This window comes from Grus americana, chromosome 16, assembly GCF_028858705.1.
Source record: "Grus americana isolate bGruAme1 chromosome 16, bGruAme1.mat, whole genome shotgun sequence".
NCBI lineage: Eukaryota > Metazoa > Chordata > Aves > Gruiformes > Gruidae > Grus > Grus americana.
The window spans coordinates 14,284,148-14,304,263 of NC_072867.1; the positions used below are offsets into that span (position 1 = coordinate 14,284,148).

Here is a 20,116-nt window from a genome sequence, read left to right on the forward strand (position 1 = left end):
TACATATACAGGTATAAACAACCGTATATATACATATACTCATATATCTAGCCCTGTGTGTGTGTGTGTATGGACACAGATAACTGTACACATAGATACAGAGATATATATATATATATATAAAAAAAAATCTAACACCACATCGAGAGCCCTCAGTGGGCACAGGGCCATATCCCACACTGGTGTGCCCCCCCTCCCCACACACCCCACACCCCCCCCCGCCTGTCCCCTGTCCCCGGGCTTTAGCTAATTCCTTGGGGGCACATCCTTGCCTTTCACTGCCCCACGGTTCAGGGCCAGCTTGCTTCAAGCAGCCGTGGCCCTGGCCTTGGCCCCCTCCCCACGGCCAAGCTGACCAGGCACCACAATACATATTTTAAATATTGCTTCTTTAATAATCTACAGCGTGGTAGTAGCTCCAAGGGACGATACAGCTGACAGGATTTTTCTTCTGGCCCCATGTCCCTCCACATCAGTAATTCCTTATTGCTGCAGACTTCTCTGTCCCCCGGCTCCTGTAGGCCACGGTTAGATTTAATTCTGCTAATTATCTTAAATATAAAATATAATGCAACTGATCTCCAGACATTGCTGTAGTAATAAAAAATAGAAAAGGAGAAAAAAAAAATGTTTGTATCCTTATTGCCAGTGTGTCAGTAACTGCTTTTTCCCTTACAAAAGCCCTGCTCCTCACGCCGGTTAAGGCTAATGTCTCCCTCTCCGCTGAGGGCAGATCCCACGCTGAAACAAAGCAAATTATTCCTCAGGCTGAAAAAGGAGAATTTAAAAAACAGTTGCAAGAAAAGCCCAACAGCTTCCTACTTTAAAAACAGTTCACAGTTCTTTGGAAGGGTCTGAGCAGTACAGTAGAGAGCTACATTTACTGAAAACTTCTAGTCCTGATAAAGTTTAAAAAAAAAAAACAAAAACAAACAAAAAAAAACCCCCAAAACCCCAAACAAACGCCAAATTAAATTAAACTGGGAGAGCCAGTTGGCAGGCCAAGAGGAGGAGGGCATCCATCCCGTGCCTCCCGGGGAGCCAGCAGGAGCTCCCCTGCTCTACAGATAGGAATCAAGTGAGGAAAAAATAAAAATATGTTTTGGTTTTTTTTTAAAAAAAATCCAGTTTTCCAGGCCAGGAGGTGAGGAGACCCCCGCGCATGAAGGCACGCCAGCGCGAAGGCAACGCAATCTGTGGAAAACACAGTCGGCCCCCGCTAGAAGTTCGCCCTGTCAGGGGGGTTCGGGCCAGCGTCTCGCTCGGGCTGAAAAAAGAGAAGGGGATAAACGAAATACCAGTCACTCGTGCTGTGAACACACCTCCCTGTGTACATTTACCCCCCTCCCGGGGAACCTACCTCCCCGTGGCCGGGCTTCTGGGCCAGGGGGGGCTTCTTGAGGATGCCTCGCCTGGGGGCTGGTGCCGGCTTCGCCTCCCCATCCTCCGTCGCGTCGTAAGCGCCGGCCAGGGCGTAGTGCTGCTTCCTCAGCTCGCCCAGGCGCACCCGCTCGCCCTCCAGACGCTTCTCCAGCTCCAGCACCTTCACCTGCACCCAAACAGCCATCCTGAGCCCTGCGCACCCCAGGGGTGCGATATCCCCATGCCATCCCCAGTGCTGCACTGGGGGGGGGCAGAAGAAGGGACACCCCCCCACACCTTGTGCGGGTCTGGATCAGGACCTGAGCCTGGCCCGAGGCTGGCAGCATCGAACCCACCCTCATGGCCGTACCTGTGTTTCCATCTCTTCCTTCTTCAGCTTGATGAGGGACATGCCTGAAAAGTCCATGGTGTCTGTGGAGAAAAGCAGGGGTCCTCACTGAGTGCTCCCCTTGCAGATGACCCTCACATGCCAAAGCAGAGTTGGCCAGAAAGGGATTTGGGGTGGTTTTTCCTCCCCTTCCTTCAAAAATAACCTCACCCTTCTCCTCGATCTGCTCTTGCCCCGACTTGGTGGAGGCCACCACGTTGGCTGCCATCTCGTTGACGTTGCGCGAGCACTCCTGGAGCCGGCCCAGGTTCCTGCTGCTCTTCTCAGCTTTTACCTGCAAAGAGCAAGGGAGGGTTGTGGGTGCCCACCATGGCACCTCCGCACGGGTGCTCGCCGGCTGGGTGAGCCCCCAGGCAGCCATGTTCTGCATTAGAGCAGAGACACCGAGCACACCATGTCAGAATGGTTCCTGGGCGTGAAAACCTGGGGGTGGAAAGGACAGATGGACATGTTTAATTCTTAATGTTCCCATCATGGCCAGACAAGGTGACCCCTGCAAGGCCCCAGGACACCAAACCAGCTCTGCTCCCACCTGAGCCAAGCACACATGGATAAGCAGCATCAGTGAAGACAGAGCTATTTATTTTTTTATCCATGCTCTTAATTTTAAACCCATCTGCTGTAAAAAGCAGTATAGGTCCTCCTCCCCTCAACCTGCATCTCCCTTTGCTCCCTGAAACCTCTACCCATCGCTTTCGCCCACACCAAGGGGAAAGGTGGCAAGGACCAAAATCCGTCATTCTCAACGCTGGCTCCTGCAGTTGCTTATTCGGGGTTTCTTGTTAGTTATTAACATTTTCTTTAGGTAATCAGCTTGACAAGAGGAAGACAGGAGGTTTTACGCATCTTCATTCCCAAGGCAAGCTCTGCTAGGTGTGGGAATATTAATACAGGTGAAGACACGTGGATTAAAATTGCAGACTGACTTGAAAATAGCAAGAGCTTCCCTTCCTCCCTGCGCCAGGACGCAAGGCAGGACGGCCAGGCACCGCTGCCCAAAAGCATCCGTGGGACAAAACCACGAGAACAAAATGACTTAAAGCTCGACAAGCTGCGTGCAGGCGGTCCTGCTGGGACACTCACCTTGGAGGCGGCCACCAGCTGGGCCGTGCTGGCGGCAATTTCATGGGAGCAGACGATCAGCTCTTCGTATTTGCCCGTATGCAGGACAACTCTGTCTGCGGACTCTCTGCGTTAGGGATCAGAGGGGAGATCGCATTAGAGATACTCGCCATGCACTGTGAAGCAAGCGCAGGTTATTTGTACCTATATCCTTAGAAATCAGCATCAGACTTTGAAACAGCAGTTTTGTCTGTAATTATTTAAAGCTCATTTACAAAGCAAACTACTCAAAGCCCAGATCCAGAAGTTCTGGAGAGGTATAAAATATCAAAGGAGGCAGGACTGTGTTTCCATAATGAAGTGGATGACAGTTCTAAAGCTTTGTCCAAAAAGGCCCCCACATTTCCTGCACCGGCACAGGGATATCCTGCCCTGACCCCAACCACCCCCTCCACGACCATCCGAGCAGCAACTCGGACATGGAGTACTTGACTGCGGCAGCTCTCGCATTTTGCAAACAGGGAGGAACTGGCGGTCCCTATTTCGGTGACTGGTCCGACACGGGCTACGATGCTCTATAAGGAATTAGCAATAATGCTCCACGTAGATTCAGCAGCGGGCCAGTTTGGGTTATCGGGCGATGGAGAAACACGGGCCGGCCCCGGGCGCAGCATGCAGAGCCGTGCCCAGAGAGGAGCCTCCCGCAGTGGCCGTGGGAGAGGTCCCGGGGGTACCTACACGAGCTGCGTGGCTCCCCAGCCCACCGCCTTGGAGGCAGAGATCAGCCCTTCGGTCCAGCGCGAGTTCTTGGCGTAAAACTCCTGAGTTGTTGCTGCCCCCTGTTGTTATGAGAATATTATGGCCTATATTCACTTGTTTCTAATATACAGCAACATATAAATTCATGAATCCATATAAAATATAACAATGTATAAATTCATATATAAAGCCATAAATCATAGAATCATAGAATAGTTTAGGCTGGAAAAGACCATCAAGAGACCAACCAAGGGATTGGCAGCATGTCTGCACCCTTCAGGTCGCTCTTACTGGCCTGCTTGAATACATATCAAGAAAACTAGCTTTGGAGCCCCAAACCTGCGAATTTGGGCTGGGTTTAAAACACACAAGTCTGGGCCATCGTCTTTAGATGGACAAGGCTTTGCAAAGACGACAGCGATCTGTGCAGAGAGCGCGGGGCCGAGCAGCCTGTCTGCAGCGACTGGGACTGCCAGAGTACTGCTAACACAGAAAACCGCGAAATTCAGCATGTTTCTGCAAATTGTGGGAAATTCTCCCGTATTTCCTCTTGGTGCAGAAAGAGGAGTGTAGGGGAGGACTTACCCGGCCACTTTCTACAATCTCCTTCTGTAGATTCGTGGATGTCATTACAAGAAGTCTAATAGCCTGGAACAAAGAAAAGCAGGTTTTGGTGTTTGATGGGGATTCTGTAGAGAAGGATTGACGCTGCCGATGGTGGGAAGTTACAGTTTTGCACAGTCTTTGATGTCCCAGTTAGGTCTCTGCAGTACTGACCTTCATTAGGTCTGTGCAGGAGTTCAGAATCCTGTAGGGAAACAAGAGAAAAGTGTTCAGCATCCTCCAACGGCACGTCCAGGGAAGCAGGCTTTGGCCTCAGTTAGAAAACAGGTCTTTTTTGGAGACTGGCCAGCCTGCAGGTTACTTCTAAGCAGCCCACATAGCAGCCACAAAGAATTGACTCAGACATACAAGACCAAGGTCCACCCTTCTGAAGAGAATTTTGTGCTCAGCATCAGGACGACGCAGCATGTGCGGCTTTGGAGTAAAGCACAGACGAGCAGGGTATGGGCACGGGACAGAAACGTGCCTGTGGCTGTTGCCACCCCTCAAAACTCACCGCTCGTTCACTTCAAGCTTAACACCGGAGCTCTCGTTTCTGGCCTGGCTCATCATCTCCTGTTGGGAAACGCAAGAGGAAGGTTGGACACCACGGTGCTGCGAGGGCGAGCAGGGTAGAGGAGAGATGGACGCTTTGCTGCTCCAAGGCACCAGAATGGTCTGTCCTGCAGCTTCATCTCACCTCTATCCGCCTAACGGCATCCTCAATCGCCTCTGAGGTGGAGGCCATCTCCTTCTCAACCATGTCCCCCAGCTCTTCTTGCTTGATGTCTAAGCTCTTGGGCCTCAGCTCCTGCCGGAGGAGGCAGCAGCCACCAGGAAGTTTTAGGCAGAGGGAGAGAAGGGAATATTTGTAAGGAATAACACCAAACCAAAGTGTTTGACCCCCTTTTTTCCCCCTAAATAAATAAAGCTGCAGGAGCAGCATTCTGCAGACCACGAGGATGGAGGGACATGTGCCATCAACTTGCAGCAAACATGGCACAGGACCTCAGAGGGAAGAAACGCCCCAAAACAAGATGAAAAAACTCGATCACAGGAGCAGTTTTGGCAGAGCTGGGCTCCAGGGGGCTCTGGAGAGCTGAGAGCCTTTGAATTAACAGTGGTTTAATGGAAAAGACCAATGGGGGCTTCACAAGAAGAAATATCTGAAAGTTGGGAAGTTTTATTCCTCAGGAGTTACTGGGCTGAAAGACTTCAGCTGATCTGAGGGTGACTCTCCATGCACCACCAGGAAGGGTCTCAGAACTTGGAAGCTGGGATGGCTCAAGACAAGCACTAGAACCTGCGGGTACGGGGGACAAGCCACCCCAAAGTGCTCACTCCAACCCAGCATCTCCGATTTCAGCTCTGGACAATGGTGAAAGCCATTTATTGATTTTTTTTTTTTTTTTGAAAAAAAGCTGTCCATCGCCTCTCTGGGACGCAGCCAGAAGGCTGTAAGCAAACGAACATCCCTCCGTGAAAAACAGAAGCAACATCCTACTGCATTAACCAATTGCTTTGCTTTTTCCTTTAGGAAATACCAATGTCAGTAAATAACCACCCTGCCAGCACCGGGCAAGGAGGTGGGTGCGCTGGGCTCCATCTCGTACCTGGGCCAGCTGCAGGACCCCCCGCAGCGCCTGCCGCACGTCCCCCAGCTTGGCACGCCCCAGCGTCTCCTTGTCCTTCAGCTCGCCCAGGTAGTCCAGGCTCCGCTGCCCGCAGTCCCGGCACGTCTCCGTCAGCCCTGGGGAGAGGGTGGGTTGGTACCGGGTTCTTCGCTGGGCAAGGGGTCCCTCCATCCCAGCCCTGCCACCCTCCTCTTCCTCCTCCCCTCGGCCGCGGAGATGATGTCGAGCATCGGCGGCATCCAGCAAATTTCTTGCAGAGGAGCATAAATCAGTTTTCAGGAGCAAAGCAACGTTCCTGGCCCAGGAAGGGGAACCAGAGGGGAGGGAATGTCGGGAAGGGGAGCTCAGGGAGCTGGGGGGACCGTGCTGCCCCCGGGGAAGATCTGACCCACGTCCAGCCCCCAGCAGAGGGGGCTTTGGCACGGCCACCCCAAAAACAAGCCCCACAAGCAATAAACGCCCCAAGGCCTGCTGCGTCCATGCACAGCACTCACGGTCAGCATGGTCGGTGGGAGCCAGGTGGGACGTGGCGCTGCCATTCACGATGGTATCAGCCGTGAGGTGTGCAAAGAGGGCCAGGGCCCCCACCAGCCCCGCGGCATCTGCCGGTGAGAGGACGCGGTCAGGCATTGCTGGCCCGGGACATCACCCGCAGCGCAACCCACCCGCAAAGGCACCCAAGAATCAGTACAAGAGCTTGGAGAGGTTGGTATTGACCCCTCCGGCTTGCACACTGCTCCTCAAACAAGCACATGGGGACCCCCCAACTCCACCCGCCGTGTCCCCAGTCACCAGGGCATTGCACGCTTGCCGACGGCCCTGAAGCAGCCGGGGGCTGCTGGACATATAAAAACGAAAGCAAGACGCAAGCAATGCCGCCGGTCCCCAGCCCCAGGTACCTGCCATGGAGGCCACGTACTGCGCGTGTCCGTTCTCCAGGGTGTCCACGGACTCTAGCGCTGCCTGCGCCCGGCTCAGCAGGTAATCTGCAACGAATTTAGCTTCGTTAGCGCAGTCAGGCTGTCGAGTGTCTGAATGAGCACGAGTGTTGACTTCATGAGGCAGCACTGAGTGGAAGCCAAGATGGCTTGGGTCTCCAACCCCAGCTGAGGAGCAGCACTAAAATCTGAGTCATTAAAGCAAAATAATGCTGAGATCAGAGCTAAAAATTTACCCCTGGGAAGCCAGACCCCAACCTCCTCGGGTGTGATGTTTGGTGGGAAACGATGCCTGGTGGTAGCTGAGATGGAACATTCTGTGTCTCAGAGGGAGAAGGGGCTGTGGGTCACAGCCCCCATGATTGAGCGGGATGTACCTGGGGAGCTGGTGCAGCGGACATGCAATGGGTCATCCAGCTTGGCCATCGCATCACGGAGGATGTCCTCCGCCTCCCGCACCGTCTCCTGCAGGATGCTGAACTGCTCATCCAGCAGCTTCTGCTGCAGGCTCTGCTCCTGGTTGCTCTGTGGGGCAGGAGGGACACGTGGGTGGCACAGCCAGGGCGCAGAACCCCTGTCACCATGGCCCTGTCACCAGCACATCCCCTGAGAGCCCGTTTGCAGACTAGACCCAAGCATCCCGTTACTGCTGGTGCGGGTCACATCCCACTGGCTGCATCGGCGATGGCTCGGCTAAGGCCTCCCAAGTACTCAGTATCCCCAAAACACGTCTCGCCCCAGTGAGCGGAGGGGCACCAGGCTCCCACACAGCACCGTACCTTCTCCAGGAGCCTGCCCTGCAGCTCACGGATCTCCCTCGTGGCCTTGTCCGCCTCCTGGCTCAGCTGCAGCTCCTTCTCCTCGACGAGGCCACGCACGGAGAGCAGCTCACACTCCTTCTCGCTCACCGACCGCCTCAGCACCTCCTTCTCGGTGTGCAGGGCCTCCACCTGGGCGCTGAGCTCCACGCCCGCCTGTCAGTGGGGCCAGGATACCCCTGTCACTCGCCTGTCACCATGTCATGAGCCCAACGGTTACGCAGGGGGGAGCTGAGGACATGCCCAGCTCATGACACTGATGGGGGGGACCCGCGTTCAGCCCCATGACGGCTCCCTGGGCTGCTGTTTGCGACACTGGCCTGACAGTAGCGGCAAGCGCACCGTTGTGCACGAGAGGGATTTCTGACGGGGATTTGGGCGCGTCCCGCGCCCCCGGCCTTGTACCTGCTTGGCGTGGCTGAGCGAGCGCTGCGCCTGGTCCAGCTCGTCCCGCCGGGCGTCCAGCTCCTGCCGCAGCTGCTCCATCTGCACGCTCTGGTCCTCCAGCTGCAACCGCATGCCCGTACCGGGGGCTCAGCCGCACCGAACGCGCTCTGGCCCTGCTTGGCACCGGCGCGTGGCCGGGACAGCGGGAACGAGCCTGGCCGCATTTTGTGGGAGGGGTTTTCAGGATCTCGGGGAGGGGGGTCGTTTCCCCAGGACAGGAATTTTGGGAGTGGCCTCCAGCTTGGGCGCCGGAGAACGAAAGCACCTAAACCCATTCAATTTGCATTGTGGCATTTTCTTGGGGGAAGAAATGGCAGATTTGGGCAAGAAGGAATGAAGCACGCATTAAATAACACCCTTCTGAGGAGCCGGGGCAACTCCGTCCTGCATCAGGGACCGACACCACCGACCACCCGCACCCCTGGCACCCAAACTGTGCTCAGCCACCACGTATCCCGGGCTGGGAAGGGCTCGGTGCCAGGCTGGCGGGGCCGGACTCGGGGCCATGCTGGCTCACCTTCATCTCGGCCTCCCGCTTGACCTGCTCCACCTGAAACGCCAGCTGCTCCTTGACGCGTGCCACCTCCTCCTGGCTCTGCTGCGTGACCGTCAGCTGCTTGGCCGTGTCGGCGTTCTGTGCGGGGACACCGGGATCACTGGGCATTCGGAGGGGGAACCCTCGCCACTGCCGTGCTCATTCTGCCCAAATTCTGGCTGGGGGTGTAGCTTGGAGATGCCTTTTTCACAGCATCCAAAACACTGACCGTCGGTGGACAAGAATTCAAGGGGAGCCCCCCACCCGGTGCTCAGAGCCCTGGGTGCAGGACGATGGGACCGATACGGGGTGGGGTTGGGCATGCACGAGCCACATTGGCAGCGGCAAAGGAACGAAGGCGGCGGTCGGTCCCCGCCTGGCACGGGCAACAGCGTTACCTTCCTCAGGAGCTCAGCGTGCGTGTTGATGAGCTCGCTGTGCTTCTCCTTCAGCTTCGTGTAGCGGATCTCAGTGGCGTTGGCTTTCTCTGAATGGGGTGAGAAAGCATCAGCAACCGCGGCACGGGTGTCCTGTGGCCAACGGGCGCTGTAGGGCACCTACTTTCTGCTTCGGCGCAGAGCCGCTGGGACCTGTCGCTGTCCTGCTTTGCCTTCTGCAGCCTCTCCAGCTCATCCCGCAGCTGCTCGTTGTCCACCAGCGCCTTCTGCTTCTGCTTACGCTGCTCCTCCACTTCGCCTTCCAGGCTGTTCACCTGCGCCTTGAGCTGCGTGATGTACCGCTGCGCCTGCGGGACACCGTCAGGCACTCGGGCACTGCCCTGCCCCGACGTCAGCAACACCCCTATCCACCTGCCCTCCCCAACATCCCTATCCAGGTGCCCCGTTGTGATTTGGGCAAAGCAACTGCGAGATGCACAGGAAAGCTCTGCCCTCGGCCCCTGCAGCTGCTCTGTCCCCGCTGCCAACAGCCGGTTGGGACAGCAAGGGACAGGTCTCATATACCTTCACCCCATCTCCATCAGGAGTCAGGTCCTGGTGCTGGGAGAGGTCCCGAAACACAGCGCTGTGTGCCAGGACCCCACTCCTGCTGCATCCCGTCAGGGTTTCCACACTACAGCACCAAAAACCACCCTGCTCCCCCGCACCGCCTGCTCCCCGGCCAGGCTTTACCTCCAGTTTAACCTTCTCCATCTCTGCACGGAGCATGTCCACCTCCTTCTTCAGGCTCTCGATCTGCGCATCCCTGCAGAGAGAGGTGGGTTGGTGCCACGCAGCAGTGGCCGCCCGTCCTCTGCCACCGTGGATCCCCGTACCTGTCATCCCGAATGCCGTTGGGTGGCCCAAAGGTTTGCTCAAATATATCTGAGGTGATCTGGGGAAGACAGAGGGTGCCGAGCTGAGCCAGGCTGCGGGTGCCTGTCCTCCCCTGTCCCAGGGTCCCATCCCATCCCTGTGCCCCCACCTGCGGCTCCGTGGTGGAAGCTGTGCTGATCTCAATGAGGTTCTCTGGCTCCTCATCCTCAGGGGCTTCCTCAGGGATGACGACCACCGGCTTCACATGCTCGGCCAGCGCGGATGCCCGCAAGAAGTTTGGGGGGCTCTGCAGGAACAAGAAGTTGTGATGGCATCACCTGGGGTTTCGCAAACCGCTGCAGGCAGACTGCAGAGGGGAGGAAGGCAGGCAGCCAGGGATGCTGCTGAGATGGGCCAGCAGGTCCCTCTGCAGTGTCCCCAGACCCCGAACCCACCCGTGGGGACACCCCTGTGCACCCCGAACCCACAAGCTCTCCAAAGCACGGCACGCGAGCACCACACTGAAATCCTGCCGTACCTCTGGCAGCCGAGGGATCTGGATGAGCCGCTTGAAATACAGCATGTCGGATGCTTTCTTAAAGAAGTTTTTGAGGCTGGAGGGGGGGGGAAGAAAAACCGCTCGCAGGGGAGGCAGAGAGGGGGGCTTGGCAGGAGGGAGGGGACCCCACCGCCCCACCTCGGCCCTGGGTTACCTGCGAAACTGCTCGTGGAAACGGTCTCGGTGTCCCTGCAGCGTGTCGGCCGGCAGACCTGTGGTGATGGGGAGGGACAGCCGTGACTGATCCGGGGCTGCAAATTTATTCACACGCACCCAGATCCCTCCGGCTGCAAGAGCTGGCGGGTAAAGTCCAGGTGGGAGCGGGATGCGAGGGTCAGGATGGGAGCGGGGTGTCCCCATCCCTGGCACAGGGACCAGGGACGTGGCACAGGGAAAGGTGGGCGTGGGAGCCCCAAAATACCCATGCGAGGCCCCTGGCGCCGCACTGCACAGCAATCCCGTGCAGGGTGCTGGCGGGCCAAGGCACATCGGTTTGAATTAAGCAAGGACAAGTCCTTTTAATTCCTTCATGTGGGACGTCTACGTGGGATGGAGCAGGTCCTTAGAGCCGGGCTGGGATACGGGGACATGGTGATGGACGCATCCATCCACGCAAGCCTGATCCCAGAGAATCCAGCCAAAAGCCCAAGCCGGGAAAAGACGAGCGCGGGGCACGTCCCCAGGGACTCACAGGAGTGCAGCTTGAACATTAACTTGACGGCGTAGTGGTAGAGGTGGCTGCAGTCTTGGATGACCTGGATGAGGGGGGCCAGGCGGCACTGCACCGCCGACATCTGCGAGACCGCCATCGAGGTGTTGAGCTGCCTGAAAACTGAAGGGTTGAGCGCGGTGAGACGCCGCTGCTGTGTTTGCAGAGCCGTCCTGCTCCAGGCGACTCGGCTTGATCATTAACCACAATGGACATGGCTTTGCCAGGAAACGCTGGGGCTGCTGCCCATCCTGTCCCACCGAGCTGGGAACAACCCCGCTCCGGGCAAGAAAACCACCGAAAGAGACCGTTGTGTCAGCGGGAAGGGGTACTCAGCTCTGCCCCGGACACCCCGACCCCAAAAAGGAGGGATTTAACCCCAGGACGATGCAAAGGCAGGATGGCTGCCCTCGGGAGCTGCCGCTGCAAGCCGGGGAAGGCGAGGGGCTTTGCTCCGCTTTACTGAATTGCGCAGGGAGTGGATCCCAGGGCAGGGGACGGGCCGGCCGGCACCGCAGCCTCGCCTGCCCCGGCTCAGAAACGGATCCCTTCCCTTGGCAGAAATCCAGCCAGCATATCCACTCTGGCTTCTTCCCCGCTCAGCTTTAAAGTACTTATGAATATAAATTCTCTGTATAACTGGGTCAGGAGGAGAAGCGGGAGGCCGACGGGAGCCGGGAGCACGGTCTCTCCCGCTGTGCCCTGTTTTCCAGGGCAGCTCCGTGGTTCCTGACTCGCAACAGAGGAAGGAACCGCTGCATTTTTAAGCCATCTAAAAATTCCTGGAGAAGGAGGCGAGCAAACACAGGCAGGGGCTTCCAGTCCTCCCCGGAGGTATTTCAACGAGGGGAAATGAGTATTTAGAAAGAGGTACAGCCCCATCCTCTGCTTGGGGGGACAGAACGGATTTGGGTAACACATATGATTAACATGGTCGTACCAAATAGAAATAAAAACCATATTCAGAGCAGCACGGCTCTGAAAACAACACTCTGCATTGCTCAGGTGGGCTAAAACCAGACACGTTCCTTAAATATTTTCCTACGACTGCCTCTACAGAGCATCAACGGGGGAATCTGGCTGAGAAACGACCTCAGAAATCTCATCGGAGGAGGAGGAAGGACCTAAGCCTCTGACCTCAGCCTCCGGAGCTGGAACGCCGTTCCTGACCAAAGAGCGAAACTATTGCTCAAGAGCCCTGGGGCGAGCGGGAGGGACCTGCCGCCTCCTCACCTGACTCCGACAGCTTCAGCTCACAGTCCAGGTAGTCGAACAGCTCGACCGTCAGCTGGAATCTGCCAAAAAAAAGAATCCAAAACCCTATTACCTGGCGGCAGAGACAGCCTTGCTCTGGCTGCTGCTGTTCACTGCAGGTCCTCATAATGGCGAGGGCTCAGACTGACAAGAATTTGGGGGTTTTGCTTCCTGCATTTACGCCCCTCACCACTCTGCGGGTGCAGGAGGAATCAGGCACCATCCGACCAATTTATAAACACCGATGGCTGCCCCGAAGAGGAGCCATTTCATTAGCAGGATGCCGCCAGCCGGGCAGCACGGAGCCAGCGACCGCGCACCGGTTGCTTTGCTCCTGCCAGGACACTCACATGTTGTTCACGTCCGTCCCCGCGGTCTTTTCCAGCACCTCGTCTGACACTTCAAGGCCTGGGGGGAACTCGGGATGCTTTGTAAAAGGAAAAAAACAAACAAACAAACCAGCAGTTGCTGCTAATAGTTTTGCTGATGCAACGCAACCCCCGGTGAAGGCCTGTACCCCGGCATGGCAGGGTGCGCAGGCAGCGGTCTCTCACCTTGGTGTGGAAGGAGATCTTGGTGAGGAGGAGCCGCGTGTAGATGCTCACCAGCTGCCCGTACCTGTCGTGCAAATGGCCCTGCCAGAGACACGAGGGGAAACGCGGTGAACCTGGAGCGATGCAAGCGGATCTGGCAGAGCCTGCGCGTGCCGGCGAGCCCGTGCCAGCCCTATGGCTCTTGCCCTCTTGCCCTTCACCACGTGCGTGTCCATCGCCCGGTGGAGTCAGAGGCGCCATGTTACTTCAAGCGGTGCTTTGCCCTCTTCGTGCCCGCGATGCTTTTCAGCCCCCACCCCAAAACCCCCGGGAAGGCGCAAACATCCGCTTCGCCCCACTCACCCACAGGTCCCCCGTCTCTCGGATGTTGCTGCGGTACCTCTGGCAGTCCTGGAGGACCTGGGGACAAAAGCGGGAGGGATGCGGCACGGTGGGGCTGGCGCGGAGCTGGGCGAGCGCCCGCCTGCCCTGAAGCTGGGGAAGGGGATGGATCTGGCCCCTTTGGGAGAAGCTGTTCAAGCCCTTCAATGGCAACCAGAGGCTGGGGCTTTGCACGGGGAGATTTCAAAGAGGCGAGATAACAGAGCGCTTCGGAGCCCCACGGCCTGGGAAAGGCGGCTGGGCAGGGAAGGAAACCCACCCTCTGCGCAGAGGGACGTCGGCAAAAGCCAAAAATTCCCTTGCCAGCAACGCGGGAGGAACATTTCAGAGGGGACACTCACGTTGGGGTGGCCATCGCGCAGGACCTTGTGCAGGACGTGGCAGAACTTCCAGCTGAGGATGGCACTGCTGGGCAGGGGCAGCCCGATGGCGTAGGACCAGAAGGTGAACGCTCCCTTCTCGTGGTGTGTCCCCAGGATGATCCCTTCCCTGCGGTCAAGGTCAACCGGACACACATGGGAGCAGAGGACAGGCTGGGCTGGGAACCATTCCTGTCCAACTTTCAGTAAAAAGGGGACACGTACCGAGCGTACCGCAGGCACAGAGATCACCGACACGATGCTGCACCCGCAGATTAAACCCCCGTTTATTTTTTACTGGTGCCCTTCCCCCGCTGCAGGGCACACCGGGGCCCTTTCCATTTTATTGCCAAAGAAATGCAATTTTATTGCACTGCTTTTGTTTGCATTTTCATTGATGGATGGACCTCCACGATACCATCCCCCAACCAAGCTCTGCGTGGGTCTCATCTCCCAAACCTCCCGTGGCTGCAGCCCCACAGGGTGAAACCCCTCCTCTGCGCCGTCCAGGCGAGCCAAGGGAAAGGATACGGCGAGCGTGTTTCTCCTTCACCGGGGCTTCTTGTGTATTTATGGCTTTGCTGATGCTGATGGCCTGCGAGAGGAGGAGAGCGCGGCCGTCAGCAGCGGCACGACCCTCGTGGTCCCCAACCCACGTCCCCCTGAAACCAAGAGCTGGGTGTGCTGCCAGCTGGGAACGGCCTGGCCACCTGGTGCTTTTGGGCAATACCCTGAATTTTATAACCCATTTGTCACCTTAAAGCCATTCATGACACAGCAAAACAGGCTTTTTTTTTTATCCATGATCAAAGCGGCCCGTTAGAACCCCCCATCCCCACTCGATCGGTCGGAGCCGGGCCGCTACCTGTGCTCAGCTGCTGAGGCTCCCAGCTCTTCCCGTCCCAACAAACAGCATTTTTGCAGCCTGAACTCAGCGGCATGCCCGAGGAGCATTAAAGCACAACAGCGAGATGCCAAATTCCAGGGCTGTTTGTCTAATCACAAGGAGTCTTTAAACCAGAGGGTGGCGGGTTATTTTTTGACGACGTCGCTGCATGCAAACAGCACGTGGGGAAAATGCAGCCCCCCAAGCAAGGGGGGAGCGGCGGTCGCGATGCCCATTTCGAAGGAGCAAAAATCCAGAGCAGTGAGATCATCAGAGGCAAATTATCCACATTTCAGTGTGTTTCATCACAGCCCACTTTGAATTACGAGTTTATTCCAAAAAACAACCCCAGACAGGGGTCGGTTGCACCTTTTGCATGACAACGGGCTGTAAAACCGAGTTGCTGTGATCGATGAGGATCTTCCTCCTCCTCACCGCGTCCCCGCAGACTCGACGGAGCTGCTTCGCCCTCGCACGAGCGCTCAGGCTGTGCCCATGTCTGCAGGTTCTCAGTCACCCGTGGTGGAAAAAGATCCCAGCTGGGATGGCAGGAAGTGGCTCTGCTGCCGGCACTCGTGCCGGAAGAGAAACCTGGTCCCTCCCTGCAGCACCACAAGCCGTAAAATCTTATAAAAAAATCTTATCTCCCCTCCTGGGGAAAGCACCTGCTTCGACACGGCCGCTGGTCCGGGGGCCGTCTCTGAATCAAGGCGCTTTCCTGCAGGAGGAGGAACCTGACGCCGGGTTATCGAGTGCTCCTGACTTATGCAGGAGGAACCTGATGCTCTGCCAAAGGGGCGATGCCACAGGTATCGATGCACCAAATCCACCCCAAATGAGCCCAAAATGGCTGCGACCACAACTTGAGTGGTAAGAACACTGTGAGTGCATGGTTTCAGTGGTTAAAAAAAAAAAACCTGTGAGTGCATCCCAAAAAGTGAGCCCATCCCAAAATGCTGACTGAGCACTGGGAAAAGGGGTTGGTTTTGCCTTTCCCGCACCGGGGAAGCCCCAGCGTTACCCCGCCATGTGGGGCCATAAAGCAGCAGAGGAATTAAGCCGGTGACTTGCTGTAATCCTCTTATCCTCGAAGGTTAACGAGCCTGGAGTGCCCGGGAACAGGCACTTGCAGCGCAGCCACTTCTCCCAAAGCGCCCGTCACCTCCGCAGCCACCCGGAAACCTGGAGCTGGCAGAGGCTGTGCCCTTGACCACGGCTCGGAGATGTGCCACGGGTCCTCGGGCCTGCTGGCACCTCCCGCTATGACACCAAAGTGATGGACTATTGACAGAAAGCAAGGTTTATCACGTGCCAGAGCGCAACAAGCTGACAGCTTTGCAAGGCAGGGCTTGGAAACGCATCTTGTGGCAAAGAGTGGCTAAAGGGGCTATTGCACCTTATTGAGGTGCTTTGTATGGGTGGGGAGCGGCACAGATATCTCCCAAACCTGGATTTTCACTGCCCTCCATGCGCGGGAGCAGCAGGATGCGCTCGTCCCAACCCACCACGCTCATCCCAACCCACCGGCAGGAGCCAGGCTCAGCCTCCAGCCCCACAGGGCAGGGAGGAGGCGCAGCCAGAGGGGCCAATGCATGAGACAAGGGCAGACCCCCGGGAAAGGAAACTTCGTCCCACGTCCCCAGGGATCGGAGCTCAGCCGCCCGGCGCTGCCTGACAGGATGGGGATAGGGCTGGGACCCAGCTGGCCCGTCCCAAAACCAGGCTGTAATTCCCATTGGTGCTGGTGGTTTTATTGCACTTATTGCCCATAAGCTCGTTTCCAGCCCAACCAGCCAAAATTCAGCCTGGGAGCTGCCGGAGAGGCTGGTTTCATCCGTGGTGATTCAGCACAGAGGTTTCAACTGAACCATTTTACGTCCAGCACAGAGGAGCGAACCTGTGCAGGGGCAGCCCCCAGCCCACCCACAGCGCTGCCATGACGAAGACACCGTGTCCGGCGTGCTCCTAAATAAACCACAGTGGCACCAAACCCACGTCAATCCCTCGGGCCTGCCAGCTCAGGCTGGCTCCAACCCCTGGGCTGGCCAGGTGGTCCCCAAAAAGGGGATGGTGGGACCAGAGATGGGCACAGGGCGATGCTGCAGCCTGGGACACGTGTGCCTTCAGCCTGTCCCGGCCGGCTGCCTGGCAAAGCTGGGCTGCGGAGGACAGCTCCAAAATGGGGAGATTCACCCTTGCCCCAGCCTCTCAGGACACCATCGGCACGTCGGGAGATGGGCAGGTCCCAGTTGTCACTGCAGGCGCGCACCCAGCCTGGCTGAAACCTTCATGCCACCTGCGGACGGTTCCCCGCAGCTGCCGGGGAGTGGTGCAGCTCCGGCCCCACCGGCGGGGGGTCCGACCCCAAAACCTGCCCGGCCGCGGGCCATGGGAGCCCACACGGGTGCAGCCCGAACGCCTTACTCACAGCCCTCACGTACCAAGCTGGTGACTAAAGCTGGGATCAAAGCACCCAAATGAAGGAGCGCAGTTTACATCCACCCCTTCTTTCCTTGCTTTTAATTACGGCGTGATCGTCCTCGCCCACGGCTCCCCAAAGCCCCGGCATCCCGCGGGGCCGCAATCCCCACCCAGCAGGTGGATGCCGGGTCCTGGCGCGACGCTGTGGCGGGGAGTGATTTTTTGGCAGCAGGACGTCAAGCTGGAAACCTCCCCGGCCGGGTGGCGCAAGGGCTGCCGAATCAGCTGAAACTGCAAACGGCGGCTCCGGAGTTCCCTTCCTAACGCTTCTTCTTCCCAAATTACACCAAAAAAAGCACCACTCGGTAGTCACACATGCTGTATTCCTGGTGGCTCTGGAGGTCGCTGGATTTTTAACCTTCTTGTTTAAGAAAAGCAAAAACTAGCCACAGAAAAGGACAGGTTTTGCCTCCTGCCAGGCTGCAGAGCGAGTGCCCGCTGCGGGACAGTGACTTCCCACCTCCCACGCATGGCTGCTCCAAGGGGGCATGTCCACATCACCTGGACACCACAAGACCTCAAAAAGCATTTTCAGAGAAAGCAGGTGACCTTTGCATCACTCGTGATGCACCCAGGATCACACGAGGGCCGGCAACCCCCGTCCGAACACACGGGCATCACCCCAGCCTTCGCCAGGGAAAGAAAGACTGGGCACTCGCTTTCAGCAGCATATTTTTCCAGGGTGGCATGAAATCCTCGGCCGGCAAAGGCACGCGGAGAGGATGTGCCACCGGCCTCCCTGGGATACAAACGCAACCGGCGGCCGTCTCCGCAGCTGCTATAATTAGACGTAAAAGGCAGATCAATACCTGCGTACTGACATTGGAACAGTTTTGCTCTCACCCAAAGTGCTCCTAAATGAAGCCACGTTAGGATAAAGCTCCTTCAGGACAGTTTTTCAGCGAACGCCAGAGAAAAAGGTCAGTGCTGGGTGGTGGATGTGACCATCAGCCAGTGAGCCCCAGGTTTAGCTCTGACAGAGAGCGACCACCCGCTCGCCCCATACGTGGCTCTGCCCGAGGGATCCTTGTAGCCATGAGCGCAGTTGCACCCACGTGGGGCACAAATCCCACCAAAAAGCACAAAACGCCGTGGAAGGACGGAAGGGAGGGAGGAAGGACACGCTCCCACCCGTCCGGCACAGGTTGCCCTTCGGCACACAAGGCAGCGCTGCCACCGTGATTATTTATCAGCGGTGCCCAGCAGGACGATTGAAGGAGATGTGTCCAGAAGGAACCGGAATTGCCGGTTTTCTTGTGTTGCTCCCCAAACCCAACAAGCTCCGTTTCCTACCCAGTGCGGCTGAACAACATCGTGACCCTGCGAGACCCAAAATCGCCACCTGCCTTTGCTGGCGCTCTCCAGGGCCAAACCAGCCCAGGGGCCGGGGAAGGACCAGCCACACAACGGGGCAAAGGGGAAAAACATCTGCGATGAATTTGCAGCCTGAAAAATCAGAGGGGTCAGAGGGTGCGTGCTGGGAGGTCGCTATTACTCTTGCTGGAGCAGCCGGCGAGCCCGTCCCTCCGTCCCTCCCTGCCCACGGCTGTTGGAGTAATTAATTTCCCACGAGCCGCAGACCAGCCCTGTCGGTGCCTGAGCATCGCCCACCCCATGGGGGCCGCAAGAAGGGTTACGGACACCCCCATCCAAGCCGGACACTGCGGGGCACAAATGAGTTTGGGCTTTCTTCTTGCTCTGCCGCCCTCTCTGGGGCCGGGCACCCCGACCCCCGTGGGGAGTCCCCACGTGTGACCCATCCCCGTGGGGGACAACTCATCCCCGCTGACCAAACAGCCCCTGGTTTCGTTGGGGCGGCCCGTGCCGCCACGGGACCGGGACCGGGAGCCGTGGCAGGGATGCGGAGATGCGCGTTACCGGTGCGGTGGGCACCGGGGGGGGGGCAGCCCCGGGCTCTTGCTTGCGGCGGCCCCCGGGCTCGGCCACGCTCCCGCCGGCACGGCCGGGGCCATAAAACTTTCCCTGTTTGCTCACGGCCGTGTTTACCTGCCGATAAGGCCTGGGAGGGTGCGGGGAGGACGACACACCGCCTGCCCGGGGCTCTGCTGCCCGCCGGGGCGGCGGCGCACGGCGGGGACCCGGCCCCGGTGCCCGGCCTAGGGGGTGGCAGGACGGGCAGGTGCCCACGCGGGACCGTCCCGGGGCCGAGGCGGGAGGAAGCGGTGGGGCAGGTGGGGGTGGGGGAGCGTGTGCCGTGCGGGCAGCGCGGTCGGACGGACGGACGGGCAGACGGACGGACGGACCGACAGACGGACGGCGGCCGCGCCGCCCCACCGGGGGGTCCCTGGAGCCCAGCGGGGACCCGCCCCCCCTTTCCCCAGGAAGCCCCCTCGTGCAGCGTGCAGCCAGCCCCGAGGCGCTGCCCCGCGGAGCGGGCCGGTCCCGCATCGCCCCCGACCCCGAGTCGGGACCGGAGCCGGTACCGGGGCACCGCCACCACCCCCTTCCGCCGCCCTTGCCTGGCTCTTGTCGAACTGCTCCCGCTCCGCCTCCAGGCTGTGTCCGCCGCGGCGGCTCAGCACCCGCGCCGGTACGCTCTTGATGCTGTTCATGGCGGGACCGCGCACCGGGCTCCGCGCACCGGGGGCAGGCAGCGACCGGCGCCGCCCGCCACCCCCCGCCGGCTCCTCCCGGCCGCGCACTGCGCCGCGCTGCGCCCGCCTGCGTACGAGGGCGCCCCTGGCGGCTGCGCCCGGCCCCCACGTGGCCCCGCCCGCCCCACGCCCGCCCGCGGGCAGGTGGGAACCGCGGCAGCCAGGCAGCGCGGCGGGGCGGGGGGGGGGAAACCTCCGGCAGCGGCCGAGCCCGCCCGCCCCGCTTCCCCCGCGGTGCAAGAGGCACCGAGGCTCTGCCCCGATTCACGGAGCGCCGGCCGCCGACGCGGAGTTTCTCCTCCCGCTCTACTGTACTTCCCTATTTCCTATTCTGCCTCCTGTTTCTAACAGCACAACAGACCCCTTCTTCGTCTTCCACTAAATAAACCCTGCAAACACACACAGGACACATTTAAGAGACTCGGAGATTCATTACCACCCGCTTCTCTGTCTCCAGAGAGCACATCCACCCCTGCAGAAAGCCGGCCGTCGCTGAAC

The 20,116-nt window shown here is 58.5% G+C and overlaps 1 protein-coding gene across 2 annotated transcripts; it reads right to left on the reverse strand.

Annotated features, from left to right (window-relative positions):
• Window positions 1-374: 374 nt before the first annotated feature.
• On the reverse strand, window positions 375-19,698 carry HIP1R (huntingtin interacting protein 1 related). Of its 2 annotated transcripts, none has more exons than XM_054844710.1 (32): window positions 19,484-19,698; window positions 14,168-14,231; window positions 13,619-13,761; window positions 13,239-13,295; window positions 12,897-12,977; window positions 12,693-12,769; window positions 12,322-12,383; window positions 11,071-11,211; window positions 10,534-10,591; window positions 10,359-10,434; window positions 9,990-10,127; window positions 9,841-9,899; window positions 9,698-9,770; window positions 9,129-9,312; window positions 8,966-9,054; window positions 8,550-8,666; window positions 7,991-8,092; window positions 7,547-7,741; window positions 7,145-7,292; window positions 6,729-6,815; window positions 6,324-6,431; window positions 5,809-5,945; window positions 4,896-5,006; window positions 4,713-4,771; window positions 4,370-4,400; window positions 4,178-4,240; window positions 3,572-3,672; window positions 2,855-2,960; window positions 1,922-2,045; window positions 1,733-1,794; window positions 1,361-1,549; window positions 375-1,267 (listed from the first exon to the last, which is right to left on the reverse strand). In XM_054844710.1, the coding sequence occupies exons 1-32, from the start codon at window positions 19,574-19,576 to the stop codon at window positions 1,220-1,222; spliced, it is 3,183 nt and encodes a 1,060-aa protein (XP_054700685.1). In that variant the 5' UTR covers window positions 19,577-19,698; the 3' UTR covers window positions 375-1,219. The 2 variants fall into 2 exon arrangements, with proteins under 2 accessions (XP_054700685.1, XP_054700684.1); XM_054844709.1 differs by having other exon boundaries at window positions 6,324-6,434.
• Between the last annotated feature and the right edge of the window lie 418 nt (window positions 19,699-20,116).

What these genes read in the sequence shown, in the direction of transcription:
- HIP1R (XM_054844709.1), bottom strand. Translation starts at nt 19,576, where the DNA reads ATGAACAGCATCAAGAGCGTACCGGCGCGGGTGCTGAGCCGCCGCGGC. An exon ending in AGATCTCCTTCCACACCAAG is followed by an intron (nt 12,770 to 12,896) that starts GTGAGAGACCGC and finishes CCTTTTACAAAG; the next exon opens with CATCCCGAGTTCCCCCCAGG. An exon ending in TCCCACCGACCATGCTGACC is followed by an intron (nt 5,946 to 6,323) that starts GTGAGTGCTGTG and finishes CCCTCTCCCCAG; the next exon opens with GGCTGACGGAGACGTGCCGG.